The sequence below is a fragment of the Haliaeetus leucocephalus genome, unplaced genomic scaffold (assembly GCF_000737465.1).
Source record: "Haliaeetus leucocephalus isolate CR32 unplaced genomic scaffold, Haliaeetus_leucocephalus-4.0 Scaffold933, whole genome shotgun sequence".
NCBI lineage: Eukaryota > Metazoa > Chordata > Aves > Accipitriformes > Accipitridae > Haliaeetus > Haliaeetus leucocephalus.
The window spans coordinates 1657123-1673502 of NW_010973369.1; the positions used below are offsets into that span (position 1 = coordinate 1657123).

A 16380-nucleotide genomic window follows, 5' to 3' on the forward strand; every position below is an offset into this window, starting at 1 on the left:
TAAAGTTTTGCTGCAGGGGAGAGCCAGGAACACAGGACTGAGCATATTCCTGGTATACAGCTCTGCTGGTGCCCGTCAGCCCTGTGCTCAGCACCCTGCAAATCTAGTGCTGGCATCCACACTGGCTGCAGTCCTCATCTCATCAGGTTTTCCCTGCACCTCCACAGTGCTGCCCATGCCCTTCGGCCATGACAGAAGGCCCTGCTGATCCAGCCTGGGCCTCCTTTTCTCTCCAAGGCAGGACTCAAGCCAAGACATGGCCCTGCCTTTTCTTGTGGGAAAAGCATCTGCACCCTTGAACTTTCCAGGCTGCCTTCCCCTGCTCGTACAGGCTCAGCCTGTCCAGGACCAGCTCGGAGAAGGGAATGCCTTCCCACAGCTCCATGTCATCATGGGCAACTTCTTACCGCAGACACCTTTCCCCAAGGCCTGTGACTTGTCCAGTAGGAAAAAAGTCACATGTCTCCCTTAACAGGGGCTCTGACACAAGCGCTGCCCTCTTTGAGCACCCTGTCACCACAAGGCAGGACACAGCTTTGGGTTCACACACCCTTCTGTGCTGTTTTCCAGTTGCTTAAACTCTGGGGTGGACAAATAACTCCTGTGGTGAGCATGAGAACGGGGCAGGAGGGTGTTATCCTGAGCTGTAAAATAGCTCAGGTCACCTCCCTGGACAGGACAGCAGAGAGCTGCCTGCTCAGAGACCTGTAAGATCCTCCTCCATTTTCTTCTGCCCAAAGGCTGTCCTTCCCGCCGACAAGAATGAGGAGAGAAGTAGCACAGACTTAAAGTGATGTTCATGTAATACATTATCTAAACATCACTACAAGTCTTAACTGCCGCTCTCTCAAAGGCGAAGGAGCTGACGGGCAGTGCAAGCATCACGCAGGCAGAAGCAGCACAAATTGCTCCAGCCTGGAGCCTTGTGTCCTTCCCTAGCAGAACGGGGACAGGGCTGGGACTCTGCCAGGTACAGACCCCTTGCCCAGGGATGAGAGGGTGTTAGCTTTTGCTTCATGGTGGTCCTTCAGGCCCCAGAAGCTCATGTGCAAGATACCCCCGAGTCTTGGTAGGGAAGTGGGACTGATACTGGGACCCTCTGAGCATGCTTCCCTCATGGCCTTGGATGAGGGGCTGGCTCTTACCTTGTGCAGCTGTGACACTGTTTGGAAAGAAGCTGCCTTTTTACGTTTCTCCTTGGTCCCTGGCTTGTGAGGTTCCTCTGTTGGGTTGAAATATTGATTAATTACATTAGCAAAGCATCTGCTCGGCTTGGAGGACTCAGGAGCACCCCCAAACACCTCTAAAATGCCCACAGCCCCTGCTCTTTGTAAAGCAGAGATACTAGTGCCCTGCTACAGAGCAAAGCCGCAGACCATCAAAAACATCTCCCACAGCACCCAACTCTGGGTGTTGCTCCTCAGCTCTTGGTAATAGGAGACCCCTTCACACATCCCATGTTATGGGGCCACCAGGACAGCTCTACAGCACCACACAAGTTCAGCCTGGTCCTAACCACCCACCTAAAGCCCCTAGGCCAGCACTGCGTGTCTAGAGCACCTAGCTACCCAGGTCAGAGAGGTTTTTAGGGGTCAGTGTGGGTCTTGCCTTTGCACAGGCTACTAGGTGCAGGAATGCTGCACCAACAACTGGGTGTGGGGGTGAGGAGGCTTTGCCGCAAAGGGAGGGAGAGATGAAGGTCAAAAAAGGGATGAGGTTGTTCCTCACCTGAAGTAGAGCTCACGTAGTTTTCATAGAGAGAGGCCAGGAGCTTGTTTTGGGATTTTTGGAAGACGGACACCACTGTCTCATTCAGGGGGTCCTTGTTCTTGTCCAGCCACCCAATGATGTTGTACGGCACCTGTCATTAGGGGAAAGAAGCAAAGGTAAGACAGCCCTGCAAGGGGGAAGGTGCAAATGCTGTGGAAGAGCTGACAAGGGACGTACCACACCAGCATAGTGCACTAGCTCAAAGTGGGCCTCGTATTTCCGCTTTTTATCCGGCCGGGGCTTCTGGAAGTTGGGTGACTTCCCAATGTGGTTGTCATAGAGCTTAGCTTTGAATGACATGTCAGAGGCTTTCGGGAACATGCACTCCTCTTCAAGGATGGACAGGATTCCCAGTGGCTGCAGGGAGAAGGTGGTATAAAGAGGTCTGAGCTCAGTGTTGCCATGTCCCATCCCAGAATGGGAACTTCTCTGTGCCACTGGGCAAGGTGAGGCAAGGCTTGACTCATTCAGGCAAATGGTGCAAGACATTGACCATGGAGCAATCTATCACTGGTGTATTCGAGGCTGCATCTGACCTCCAGGCAGTCAGAGTGGGACTGGCCAGGCCTGCAAGACATGGGGGCTTTGCCCAGGTCCATCAGATTGTTGGGAAGGGGAGATCCTCTCCAGTATCCTGACAGGTTTGCTCCTTTCCAAAAAAAAAAAGGTGAGTTTCCTCCACACAATGGTGGAAATCTTTTATACAAGCTGCTCTGAATCAGCAAGTACTCAAGTAAGAGGCACAGAGGGGGCAGCAAGTGGGTAGGAAAAAAGGGGCAGAGATCACTGTTCTCTGGAGAAAAAGGCTGCACCAGGTTTTGTGGCTCACTGGTGTGTAGGAACAGAATTTCTGTGGTTTCATAATGCCAAATTTGTGTCAAAAAGGACTCAGTGGGCTGGAGGCTCTGAGCTGTAAGTGCAGGGAAAACAAAGTTGGTCACTTGCCACTGACTGGGGACGGAATAATTTAATTTCTGGTAGCAGAGCACTCCTCACTGTTCCAGTCTTGCAAACAAGCTGCCTACCAGAAGTATCACTCCTGTGCCCCGACTCATGCTTTACCTTCTCAATCAGGTCGATGCAAGCTTGCAGGTCCAGGCCAAAGTCAATGAAGACCCATTCGATGCCTTCCTTCTTGTATTCTTCTTGCTCCAGGACAAACATGTGGTGGTTGAAGAACTGTTGCAGCTTCTCATTGGTGAAGTTGATGCACAGCTGCTCAAAGCTGTTGAACTGCAAGAACAAAACAAACCTGTGTCAGAAGGAGGAGCTCCAGATGTGAAGGGATTCACTCTTCTGCTTTGTCTGGGTGTGAAGAGTGATCTCTGCTAGGCTCAGCTGGATTGCTACCAGAGCAGGTAGCTAGGAATCATTGGAGATGTTCCCACAGCAATGTTAGAACAGTCCTTGTGAGCAACCTTTTTGCTCCAGATAAATTAATTCAGACAAGAGCTCTTTTTCTTATCAAGGCCAGCAGTTTCTTGGAGGAGATAGACCTGTCAGACACTAGGGGACTGAGCTGTCTAGCTACAACATTCCACCAAAACCATTGCAGAGGGCCTGTAGAACTCACATCAAAGATCTCGAAGCCTGCAATGTCCAGTACTCCGATGAAGAACTGTCTGGCCAGCTTGGTATCTAGGGTCTTGTTGATCCGAGTCACCAGCCACTTGAACATGCGATCATAGGTGGCTTTAGCCAGAGCTCCCACAGCATAGACAACCTGCCAAAGCAAATCATAGAGCAAATCAGGTCATGAGCACTTATGCTTCTCTCTGCTTTTGTAGGAGCTAGAGGCTGAAGAATAGAGCTCCCCTTGGCACACAAAGGACAGACAGACAGACCCAGGGAATTCATATATGCTCCATGATTAGTTTTCACATGCTCACAAGTGTGTTCTTGTGTCCCTGGCCTGGTCTTACCCTCAAAGGTTTTAGGATACAGATTCAGTCTAAAGTGATCTTTTCAGAAGCCTTGTGCATAGCAGGAGCCTACAGTTCACTTTGGAAAAAACACCAGCTCCTAAGGTTCTCTTGAATTTTATTCGAGGACTGGCTTGCACTATTCAGGCCAGGCTTGGGTTCCTGTGATGTGGCTGGAATCTGACAAGATACATTTTTCATGCATTTGAGTCTCCCACAAGACCAGTTTAGATGAGTTTTAGATGAGTATTTAGATAAGTTTTCTACTTTCCAGAGCTGAACTCTTCACAGAAGTGTGACTGTGTCTGAAGCAGATCCATAGAAACTGGACCTCTTCTGGCTGTGATCCAACCCACATTTCAAAGATACTGCATTGAACTTCCAGCCTTGGTTAATATCCAAAGTTATCTGCCAGCTCTGCCACCAAATTTCCCAGCTGCTAAAAGACAGTAACTGTGGTTACATCTCCTCGTGCTGCTCTGGAGTCTCCTCCTAAACCCAAGAGAGTCAACTAAAGCACCAGTCGCCCTGTGCAGAGAACATTTTGCAACGGGCCTCCACGTAGACGAGTCACATACCAGCATGAGCAGGGAGCCTGTGTCCCAGCACACTCACCTGTTCCACATTCTGACCTTTGGTCACATATTCATTGCCCACTTTCACACGAGGATGGAGCAACCCCTTGATGAGGTCAGCTGAGCTGATTCCCATGAGGTAGGCAGCTTTGTCAGCACCTGTAAAACAGTACAAAGGCATGAGGAGCCAGCAAGAAAGTCCCAGGATGAAAAAAAAATAAAAAATAAAAAAACCATCACCAGCTCTTCTGCTGATCAGTGCTAACTATACTAGTTTTTCCACCTGCTCCAGAGTATCCTCCAGTGTCTAGTGTGATTTCCCATCTTGGATATTGTATGATGCTTTTAAAGTCTGGACCTCCTGCCTGAGAAGTTACTGTTTGGAGGAGATGGCCATAGCAGACATGCTGCACCTTATCAGGTGCCTATCAGGTTTCTGAGTCTTCTTGATCTGGGGATCTCTTTGCATTTTCCAGTGCAAGCTTGGATTCCCATGCAGTGAATTTGAACTGACCAGAAGAGAGGTGATCTTCTTGCTTATCTTTCATAGACTCCTAATAGCAGATTGTAGCTAGAAAATCACCTTTGTAGGGAAATCACTGCTAGATCAAAATCTTCATTAATTACCAGGTAGCACCTGAATCCTATGTTGACGTTCCTGAGGCAAGGGGAACTCTTCCTACATGAATGTTAGCATGTCAAGGTCCGATCCAGGTAGTCATTTCTGCTGGATCCCTGCCTAAGCTGATGTATAGTTACTGTTTAAGCCTTCCAATTAAGTGATAGGGCTCCCCCTTCTCATCATTCCACATGCTGGAAAATCACCCTCTCCTTGAAGCTCACTCCATTATGCCTGGGAGCCAGGCATAATGCAGCGGTGCAAAAGTAACAGAAAATATTTGAGCTCTGACTTTTCTGAATTTTCAGATTTGCTCTGCAGTTTGACTCTTCTCTTAGACCTGTGATTTGCATTGGATTTTCCTAAGCAACAAACAAGGAGAAGTATTAGACAGTGACTGTATCCTACTCTAAATGCTCTTCAGGAGGCTGTGACTTGAGCAGGTCCTTGCAATCCTGATCATGGTCTGGCTCATATTCTGTGGACAATCTGCTCTGGAAGGCTGTTTAATGAAGTTCAAAAGAAGAGGTGATGAAGGGCAGGAGAAGGCTGAACTAGGTGAAGCACAGCTAGGGTGTGACAGCCTGTGATGTTGCTGAGGCAAGCCTGATGCAGATGAGACCACCTAGTGCTTGCAGAAAAGGCTGTCCTAAATATGCCTGCTCAAGGACAAGCCCCTTTGTGCACCTACAGCAGGTCCTAAGACAGTGTGGTTGCTTGGGATCATGGTCACTGACCTTCACAGACCAGGCCAGGGAAGTTACCACAGTCTGCCCTTGGAGGAATTTGCATGCCCAGCCCAGGCTGGGCAGCTCTGGCAGCATGGAGCCAAACTCACTTTCAGTGCCATCAGCCTCTGCCTGCTCTTCTCGCTGCTTTTGCTTGAACTTCATGTTGCCGAAGTGCATAATAGCGCCCACTATTTTATAGGAGCCGTATTTCTCATCATTGCTGAAGCCCAAGATGTCCATGGCGTGCTGAGGAGAGACAAAGCAGTATAGATAGAACAAAATGACCACTCTGAGGTGAGTCCTCCCACCATCTCCTAAGGCACTTTCTCTATCCTGGGGCTCTGGACAGAGTGCTCTATCCAGTGGGCACCTAGCCAAGGAATCCTGTCCATGGGATTTTGAATGTGAGTCCAGCTCCCACACAATCTATTTGAAAGCAAAAGGATATCCTAGCATCCACAAGCAGGAGGTTTTCCAAGCTGAGGTCTCATCTTCTCATGGGAGCCATGGGAAGTGCTCATGTGCTACAGGCCCTTCCTAATGCAGGGAATTACTCTCCCTTCTGTGCCTGGAGGAGGCTGTTGATGGAGATCAGAGTCACTCTGCTCTTTCTTGTAGGCTCACAGCATGTGTAGAGCAACGGCCAATAAACCAGAGGGAACTCACAGCTAATTTAGAGAGGGACACAGAAAAGCCAGGACACATCCCCATATCTGCCCAGAAGGAGGTGGTGCCCTCCCCCAGGCCCCTGCCTTGGGCTGTGCAGTGTGAAGGAAGTACACATACATCTGTCGCCATGAGTTCCTCGCCGTCATCCAGGTTATCCACAGTTGTTACACCCTGAGAGCAGAAGTGGTAGTCATAGGGGTTGAGGGAGAGCAGCAGCATATCTGTTGGGGGAAAACATGCAGAGGTTGAGCCCAGTCTGACAGAGACAAAGCTGGGGCAGAGGGGCAACCCTGAACACAGATGAAGAGGTAAGGCTTCACCAGCCTCAACTAGAGGGCATCTGCCAGTGGGAGGAACAGCCTCTTCAAGCCCAGGCAGGTCCACACATGGGTCCATCTCTTCTGTGATGTGCCTCCTGCTTGCTATCTTGGGATATGGCTTGGCTGCAGACTGATTTAGAAGTGGCCATCCATGTCCTTGTGACCACCAGATAAGATTACTGCTCTGCACAGCTCTCCAGACCTGCCTAATAAGGTATTGTTCTCGAGCAAGCAACAAGCTCAAGAGCCTGCAGCCAAGAGGCTGACCCACCCCAGGGGCCTGTGCCAGCCATCTTTCTGCAGTGTGGAAAGGTTTCCTGTGCACTCTGTGTGACCTGGCACCTGGAGAGCAGGGCTGCCCAATGCAAATTTGGGTCAGCTGGGACTGTCCTGGGGAACACATCTAGGATACGTCTACACTAGGGCTGCTGCTGCTGCAAGTGAGCTCTGCAGCTGTTTTTAAGCTCACCTGAAACAGGTCATCTCACTAGGGTGGCTGAAGGAGCTCAAGAGTAGGCTGCAAAACACTTCTCCCCTACCCCAAAATGAGTAAATATCCAGCCTGCACATGCTGAGGTCAGTGCTGTATCCGCCACACAACAAGGACTCTATGCAAGGCAGCTTTGCAAAGCATGCTCCCACCCTGCAGATAGACCCTGAATGACCACTTCTCTGCTCCTAGGCAGTTGCAGAAAGGGCTTTACTCTGGTTTCTCAGCCTGTGAGAATAAAGGAAGCTGGACTAGATGACCTCTTGAAATCCCTTCCACTGAATTATCCACCAATCCTATGATCCTGTGCAGCTAGAAAAGCATTTGAGGGCAGTACCTGCATGGTGAGCTGGGTTTGCTCAGTCCCTGTGGACCCAAAGCTGACAACAGAGCTCTTTGTGGCTATTTTCAGGCCATCATGCTATAAAGGCTATGCTGCAGCTTCAGCTGCCTTACCTTGCAACTCTGGTTTCTTCCCAGAGAGGATCTGGTAGTAGATGTGGTAGCTTCGCTCTTTGGGTTGCTGGAAAATCACTCTTGATTTTTCCAGAAGATCTGGAATCAAATAGGGTAGAGGGGTTAGAGGAGGGCTTGTTCTTTCCTGGAACTGACCCAGCATTGGCACAAATAGTGAGATGAAATCCCTCCCCACTGCAGCTGGCACATGTTTACTCACAGATATCAATGTCTGCAGAGGCCAGCTTCCCTGAGGGGCCAAAATGGATCCGGATGAACTTGCCCTGAAAACATGTGCAGGAGGTAAGTGCTGGGCTTGGCTACACAGGTACAATTCTAAGCAGCTCCGAGACATCTCAGACAGCTACAAGACACTGGCAATTTCCCACTTCTTAGGCTTCTGCTGATGCCAGGCAAGTTACTGGGCTCTGTGAGGGGTAGCTGGGTGAAGTTCTCTAGTTTGTAATGTGCAGTGGGTCAGACAGCATTGCCTAAGGCTTTAAACTCTAGGCAGGCAGAAATTTCACTCACAGCAGATAAATCCCTGTCCTCAGGCCTGTTCTTAAAGCTAAGCACTTCTGCTGGGGAGTGTGATACTGAGTCTGTCCGCAGCCTCCTGCTTTGTGATGTGCTGAGGAATATCACCCAAGAGTGTCTCCTTTCCCTCAAGGCACAAGAACAGACATCAATGCCACCTGTGGCTGATGAGCTCTGCATCCCACAGCGGACCCAGGCTGGGCCTAGCAAAAAAGATGCTGCTCCCTGAAAGGGGCATGCTTGTCTGTCCCAGCTCCAGTGCTCCAGGCTGTGCTTACTGGCCCTCTCAACTCTGGTCCTGCAAGGGACTTCTCTCCAGCCACAGGCTGTGACACCAGGGTGATTCATTCTGACCAGCACACATTTACTGCACCGATGTAACCAGAAGAAGCTTGGCCTCAGCAGTCCAATCCCACTAGGAAGCAAAGCTTGCTACATGCCTTTGGCTCACACCGTTCAAAAACACAATACCACAAGCAACGTATTCAGCTTACATAAACACAGCACATTAGCTTTCTGTCTTGCTAAGATACTTACAAAACGTGAGGAGTTGTCATTTCTTATGGTTTTGGCATTGCCAAAAGCTTCCATAGCTGGGTTAGCCTCAATGATTTGATCTTCGAGGGTGCCCTGGAAAACAAAACCAAAGGATGTATCAGCTCCCACCCAGCTGGAGGGGATCTGTTACCAACAACACAGGGAAACAGAGAGTGGGGCTCCTTGCACCATCTGCCTGCTATGCTCGTTAGCTGTCTTTAAGAGCCTGCTGCTCCTGAGGCATCTCCTTGTCTCATGAGGCTATGCAGCCCAGTTTAGGGGTCAGCAGAGCTAGGTTTTGCAGCAGTGCTCTCTGTGGGCTTCTCCTTGCCTAAACTGGTCCCTCTGAAGATCCAGGCTACTGTCCCCTCTGCACACAGGACTCCTTAGCCCCTTTCTTAGGCTGCTACAATATGCAAACCAAGAGCAAGCACGCACTGTCACAACAGTCTGAAACATTTCAGGCTCTTTGACTCTGCCAGGCATTTCCTCTTCCACCAAACCAAAGCCTTGGACAGTTGAAGTCACAGCACATTCTAAAAGAAGACATCCAGAAAACAGGCTTGATCTACAACTCCCTACACCAAAAACATGCACAGCAGGGTCACAGTGTGATGGGAACACATCACAGGTCCTAGCTGGCATGATCTGCTGAACTTACTGGAGCTCTCCTGAGCAAGCCCCAAGATTAATCTTCCCCTAACCTTGTTTTTCCATTCGTGTTTCACATGTACAGTTCAAAGATAAAGAGACAGCCCCCACCTAATGCAGGCAAAGCAGGACAAGAATTCAAGGAGAGAAGCAAGAGGCTTGTGCCAAGCCACACAAAGGACAGTGGGGTTTGACAACAGTAGTAGAGTTTGGCGGCACAGGCACGTGCAGAATTTTTCATGAGAGCTTTTGCTCGTGCTCTGACACATTACAGTCCATAGGGCTTTCCTTAGGTGGGAAACACCAGCTCTGGGTTCTGCCCACCAAGAGCCATGCTGTCTTTTCAGTGTTGGGCCCATGACTGCTCCCCACCTCTACAGCTCCAGGCATATGAAGAACAAAAGAGACAGGGAGCAGCTCTGAATCACAGCTTTACTAACAAACTGTATCTTGTCACTTGGATAGCTTTTGCTCTGTTATCTTTAAATTCAGCCTGATCTAAAATTGCCTGGCCTGTGGGATTCAATGGGGGCTGCCCCATGGGCTGCCCCAGGACCCACAGATTCAGCCCCCCAGCTATCTCACTCTTAGTAAGTTTGCCCAAGTGGTCTGAGACTTGTGTTAATGAGCATTCCCCAACAAAGACTGTGCTTCAGCTAAAGGCTGTCTCTCAGTGCTCAGACAGAGAAACTGAGGGCCAAGGACATACAACTGAGCTGCTGAAATGGCTGAGCCCTTGGGGTGCTGGGAGCACCAGGGAGTGAGCCTTTGCTGGATTTCTGAAGGCACCCAGTTGTTTCCTTGGAGCTAAACAAGCACCTCAGATATGCACCCCAGAGAAGGACATCAGCTGACTGCAATGTGGTGGGCCGAGCCAGATAAGGTCTTTGCAAAGGGTGGCATGTCCAGGCATTGTCAGGGCCCCGGTCTGCAGCCAGAGCACAGTACTGCCCGTGGCAAAGAGGCTCTTCCCCTGCCCCTCAGCACCACTGCCTTCAGCAGGGCTTCGAGGCTGGGGGGGACACCAACGTCTCAGAGAGTGGAGGCTTCACCTTATCTTTGGAGGAGCCCATGCCACCCCCAGGCAAACAGCGTACTGGTTAGAAATGAGTGTTTTAAGAGTAATGATCCCTTGAAGGAGAGGTTGGAGTCAGAAAGGTAGAAAGTCACTAAGAGCTGAAACACCAAAGCTTCAAACTATGGGAAGGTGGGAGGTGATACAAAGCCAAGCAGAGAACTAAACGCTGCCCAGGTGCTGGGGCAGCCCTTGCTCCCAGACCCAAGCATTCCTCATCATCCCACCATAGCTTTGTAGTGCAGCAGAACTCTGTCCTCAGCATTAAAGATTAGGAGTCTCCACACTTACCCCAGTTTTAGTGGCAAGAGCTGCCTAGAGAAAGGAAAGAAAATTGTCTTTAGAAATCCAGAAAAGCCAGGCAAGAACCACAAGAAGCATGGTCAGAAAAGCAGGGCATGACCATTTAGTGCCAAAAAACGTCCAAGAAAAAAATGGGAGGATTAAACTTTATAAGAGATGCCAAAAAGTTGTTAAATAGATTAGGTCAAGAAAATAAAGAAATGCATCAAAAAGCAAGAACAGTTAAATCCAAACCCAAAGAAGAGTAAAGAAAATAATGCTGAAGTATTGCTTGTCTGATACCTAAAGCAGCCAGTTTGCTTCTACAAGGAAAAAGCAGGCTGGAGCCTCAACGTATCAAGAAGAAATAAGCAATTGCAAGGGCAGCTCAAAAATAACCAGCACCAAAGAAATGCAAGAATCAAAACAAGAGCAAGAAAAGCACAAGGTAGAAAAGGGTCAAAATGAACAAGAGGAGAAAAAAAGGAGAAAAGGATGAAAAGCAAGGCTTAAAAGAGGCAAGGTGGGAAATGGCAGGTTTACTCCATTGTTTTAATGCTCCTTAGGAAGAAGATCTGTGAGGTGTTGAAGGAGGAAGAGAAAATAAAGACGGCATCTAAAGCACCTCCTCCAAGCTGCACAGATTGAGCAGCCACATAAAAAAAATCCATTTCCCCTTGAGCAGAATAATTTCAAGCCTTGCTTGTTCAAAAGTCAGGGAAAAGCCAAGCCCTGGGTGGGTCAGACCAAAACACGCTTCCAAATGCAAAAAGTTGGGGGAAGAAAAAAAAAAAGTAAAAAGAAGAAGAAAGGGGAAGGGGGGGGGGGGGATAATAAAGAAAGGAAGAAAACAGCAAGAACTTGTTTCAAAAGAGGGTCTTACTAATTTCTTGCCCGGTGTGTCGCCCAAGGCTGCGACAATGGCAAAGTACTGAATGACCCGCTTGGTGTTTACAGTCTTACCAGCACCAGATTCTCCGCTTAGAGTAACAGAAATACACAGATCAAGGACATGAGGCAAAGAACAGGCAAAACTTCAAACAGAGAGACCCTGCTGATCTGCTGCCCCGCTCATCATGCCAGGAGGGAGAAGCAAAGTATCAGAGGGACGGGGAGGCTGGCACTATCAAGCCCCTCCAGTCTGGGGGTGCACGTGCTTGACTTTGGAGCGAAACCCAGCTCCACCCTCGCCGTGTCCTCCGGCTGCAAGCCCGGGCTCCACCTGCCTCCTCGAAGGTGCCGTGGGGAGTCAGCTGCCCTCCGCAGATATGGCAGGAGGTGCCAGCACCCACCAAGGTTGTACGGCCCTGGCCTCGGGGCTTCAGCTGTCCGGGATCAGCCAGGAACCAGCCTCCCCTGCTCCCACTCGGGTAGTTTCAGCACGCCCCGCTTTGTTGGGGGTTCTTGGAGATGGCGGTAGCACCGTGCCAGGGTGAATCCTGCCCAGGCGAGCGTGGGGGCCGGCGTGCCCGGCGCGGGGTGCAGGTGGCCAGCGGGCCCCGCTGAGCTCATCCCTATAGTTAGCTGCTCTCCCATTGTAATCCCAGGCCACAAAGAGCCGGGGGGGAGCCGGGGAGCAAAGCCGCCACCGGACACGCGCCAAGCATCGCTCCACAGCCCCTGCCTTTCCTAATTAGGCTATGGCCGAGGCTAAAAATGTCCGTGGCTCCTGGCAGCAGCATAGGGTCCTTTAGTGTCCTTTATATAGCCCTTATCTATATGTCACTTGAAATCAACCTGGCCTACACCCTCCCACATCACCCTCCTCCCCCGCCGCCGCCCCTCCGGCCGCCGCCATCTCCCTCTGGCCTTGGCCTCCATCTCTCCTTCCCCCGTCGCTCCTCGGAGGACACCGGCGGTCGGGGCACCCCACGGCAGCTCCCGCAGCTGTCGGGGTGCGGGGGAGCCTGCCCGCCAGGCCCGCGCGGGGCTTTGTCACCTGGCGCGGCGGCGGCGGCAGGCTGGGCGGGAAGGGACGGGGGGGGCCAACAGCTGCCGGGGCGGGGGGGGGGGGAACACGGCCCGGGGGGCCCTCCTGGGGCACGGGGTGCCTGCCCGCGGCTCCCCCGGGAGCGCAGCATGGGGGGCCTTGACCGCTCACGCCGGGGCCGGGCAGGGCAAGGGCATGGAGGGGCACTTACGTGATGAGCATGGACTGGTTTTCACGGTCTGGAAGAGAAGGACGGGCATTAGGCCGGTGCCTCACCCCCTGCCCCAGGATCCCAGACCCCCCAAGATGGGGGACCCCAAGGCGAGGGCTTACTGCGCAGCATGTCATTGTAGGCATTGTCGGCGATGGCGTAGATGTGCGGGGGTGCCTCGGAGCGCCGCTTGCCCTTGTAGGCTGCCACCACCGGCGCGGTGTAGACGGGCAGCCACTTGTAGGGGTTGATGGTGACACAGAAGAGCCCCGAGTAGGTCTGCAGGGAGAAGGGGGGGGGATGAGTGCCCCGTTGGGTGCCCCGACGCCCCTTCGCCTCCCCACCCCACAGGGTGAAGCCCCGTCGCCCGGGGGCTGTGAGCTTACGTAGATCATCCAGTGGGAGTAGCGGCGCTTCAGGTTGTAGAGCACAGAGGCCTCGTTGAGGTGCGTCAGCATCGCCATGTCCTCAATCATGTCGAACTTGGGGGGGTTCATGAGCTGCAGCTCATCCTCCTTCACCACCCGTGTCTGCCGGAGAGGGGGGACACGTCAGATGGATCCCGGCCCCCACCAAACACCCTCTCCCCCAAAACCTGCCAGGTGGACAGGCATACCGACAGTCCCATGCTGGGGACAACCCTGGTCTCTTGCCTGCTGTTCTCCCGACAGGGTTGCCTTCCATTTTGGGGTAACGGGGCTAGGGCAGCCCCACCAGCACCCTGGCTACAAAGCCCAGCTGGGACAAGCGAGCCCCAGACCCGCTCCCTCCCCAGGGTGATGGGCTGTGGCCGAGCCAGACAGAGGGGGTCCAAGTTGGGGGGCACCAAGATGTCACCCCACAGCGTGGTCAACACCCCCATCCTGCACTCTTCTTTGCAGCCTAAAACCCTGTGGTGGCATGGTCTTTTGCTCAGAGAGATCTCTGGTTATTTGGGCAAACAGCTGAAGCCTGTACCCCATCACTTATAACTGGATTTACTTAATCCTGAGAAGCCAAGCGCTGGGAAACTATCACATTACGTATCTGGCCTGAATGGAAGAAGCTGGATTTAGCAAATGGTCTCTTTGATAAAGATTAAATGAAACTTTTCAAAGAGGTTTGTCTGGGGTATTTTTACAGGTGAATATCAAGTGCATGGTGTTAAAAGGTGATAAGTATTAAAAGCGGGAGGGTAGATAGAAGGATAAGGGTGGGGTTATGTCTCTTGAAACTGTTTCTGCCGGAAATGCTGATCCAGTGAAAGCAGATATAGTTTCAGATTGTGTAAATCCATGACAAATTGATAAAAAAGACAGTTTCAAGAGGGATCAGCAAAAAAGGTTTGGAAACTGCTTTGTTCGCAGAAGCTGAAGATCTTTTAAACATAAGAATAAACTTTAAAATTATACCCCCTGCCCAATAAATTTTATTTTGGAGAGGGCAAATTTCTTTACTTTTTTTCCCAGTTTCAGACAAAAATATTTGCAAAGCCTTGACACTTTTCAAAGACGATTACATATGTTTCTTTTAAATTCGGCAGACATGAACACTTCTCAGTGCCATGCTGGCTAGCCAAGAAATAGAAATAATAAAGTCCACCATTTACTGCCTGGTCAGGTCCTTTTTCTTTCTCCCAGTTTTGCACCAGCATGAGTCTCTGCACTGCAATGAAGACTCCCATAGCCAAGAAAGGAATATTAATTAAGCTCATTTGCACCTATTTGTACTGGATGTTATCTTGACAAGTAGCAGCTCATCCCTGCTTGGTTTGCCTCCCTCCCACTGCTGGAAAGCTGGAGCCTCACCACTAGACAATAGCTGGTCCTACCCCTTTGCCCAGTGCCTGTTCTCCCAACAGCACCGCTCACTCCACTGCAAATCCCAGCTAAAACGAGCAGGAATTGGCCAATTGGCCCCTTACCTCTTGTGTCAACCTTTGAGGTGAACCAGGCAGCGGTTCAGCATTGCAAAGGGCTGTGCTGGGGCAGGTGCTGCCTTCAGGCAGTCCTTCCTCCCATGGCTGGGAGCTGTGCTGGGCCAGCCCAACTGTCCCCCTTCGGTCTGCCTCACACGGTAAACCGTGTTTGAAAGCAAACACTCAATGGGAGATGCTGAACTGTTGCCACTCTTGGCAAGTAATTGGCCTACGTGTCCTGACACACTGCGGTGTGTGTCCCCTCGGGGCATGACTAATCACCGAATGTGGAAGCGTTATCAGCAAGAGCTCGCTAGTTTCAGACATGATCTTGTCACACATATCCCCCCCTGTCTGCACACACTTGCTCTCCCTTGGAAAATGAAAGGTATTTTGCTTACTTCCTTATTTTTGGTTTCCACAGTGACTTTGCCACCAGTGCTTTCTTTGATTTCCACTTCAATATAAGCTTCTTTCTCATCCGGGATCCAAACTCGCTTCTTTCCTGGAGAAGAGAAGGGAAGGGAAGGGAAGGGAAGGGAAGGGAAGGGAAGGGAAAGGAAGGGAAGGAAAAGGAAGGGAAGGGAAGGGAAGGGAAGGAAAGGAAAGGAAAGGAAAGGAAAGGAAAGGAAAGGAAAGGAAAGGAAAGGAAAGGAAAGGAAAGGAAAGGAAAGGAAAGGAGAAAAGACACAAACCGTGTTGAAAAGTAGGAAACCATTTGAAATTGTCAACTGAAAGCCACATGAATGCAGTCAGATAACATGGAAGGACAGTGATTATTCCTTCCTACGTTCTTCGTCATAGGAGATTGGATTTCTTTGCCTTCTTCATGTTCGGCAGCTGTTTAACTTTGCTGGGGTCAACTTTTAGCCTGACAGAAGTCTGCTGCTTCACGTGTGCTTGCACTCAGACTGTCATGAACAAAGACGGTAAGAGGAAGCAAAACTCTCCTCATTTGCTGAACCAAGAGGAGCAAGTTGGGTCCTGGAGCCTGAGCATGGGGAGCTGCAGTACAGCGCAGTGGCTGGGATGGAGCAGACACCTCCAATATGAAGTGGAGCTGGAGAAGGCTTTCACACCAGTCCCTGAGCCCATCTCCCTCAGCCCTCCTTCCCCTCAGGGTTGGGGGAGATGAAGGGCCACCTCCGCCCACACTTCAGCAAACAAGAGGAAAGTAAAAAACCTGCTTTTCCTACTTCTGAGATCGTCCTGTCCTCTGGGGTGGTGGGGGCAAGTCTGCAGTGCCTGCAATACCATGAGGAGCAGCACTGGGAAAGGGATGGGGATGGTCTCCAAAGAGAGCCATGGTGAAGGGGCTGGCTTGGGGCACACACACAGGGTTGTGCCGAGAGCTGCCTCGGGGTCTTACCATCGAACGGGATTGTCTGAAGCTTCAGCTGCTCTGTGTAGCTTTTCCGGAGGTATTCAGCAGCCTCCCCAAACACACTCATGTCCAGCATAGACATCTTGCCCGGCTGGAGGAAGACGGCAGCAGTGAAGGAAGAGTGAAAGACACCTGAATGCTGAAAGGAGGGAAGGGACAAGGAGTCAGTGCATGGGGAAAGCACTCGCCGCTGGGCTGTGAGAGTCACCAAACGCGCTTTTAAATTTAGAGAGTGAGAGAAGATAGTGACAACAATACTAGCTAATAATAACTAACTATAATAACAAGACAATTACTGAACACTTTCCCTTCTGCTGCTATCAG

At 50.9% G+C, this 16380-nt stretch overlaps 1 protein-coding gene across 1 annotated transcript in view; it reads right to left on the reverse strand.

The window, feature by feature from the left end:
- MYH7B (myosin, heavy chain 7B, cardiac muscle, beta) overlaps positions 1 to 16138 on the reverse strand; it is a 28730-nt gene extending 12592 nt beyond the window's left edge. The window contains exons 1-18 of the mRNA XM_010584060.1: positions 16042 to 16138; positions 15074 to 15177; positions 13162 to 13305; positions 12898 to 13054; positions 12776 to 12803; positions 11518 to 11614; positions 10644 to 10667; positions 8627 to 8719; positions 7773 to 7836; positions 7553 to 7651; positions 6404 to 6507; positions 5725 to 5863; positions 4308 to 4426; positions 3344 to 3493; positions 2833 to 3003; positions 1948 to 2127; positions 1729 to 1861; positions 1146 to 1222 (exon numbers count right to left, since the gene is read on the reverse strand). Coding sequence (XP_010582362.1) covers positions 1146 to 1222; positions 1729 to 1861; positions 1948 to 2127; positions 2833 to 3003; positions 3344 to 3493; positions 4308 to 4426; positions 5725 to 5863; positions 6404 to 6507; positions 7553 to 7651; positions 7773 to 7836; positions 8627 to 8719; positions 10644 to 10667; positions 11518 to 11614; positions 12776 to 12803; positions 12898 to 13054; positions 13162 to 13305; positions 15074 to 15177; positions 16042 to 16138 — 1980 coding nt within the window. The remainder of the gene's footprint in view (positions 1 to 1145; positions 1223 to 1728; positions 1862 to 1947; positions 2128 to 2832; positions 3004 to 3343; positions 3494 to 4307; positions 4427 to 5724; positions 5864 to 6403; positions 6508 to 7552; positions 7652 to 7772; positions 7837 to 8626; positions 8720 to 10643; positions 10668 to 11517; positions 11615 to 12775; positions 12804 to 12897; positions 13055 to 13161; positions 13306 to 15073; positions 15178 to 16041) is intronic.
- Positions 16139 to 16380: the final 242 nt, after the last annotated feature.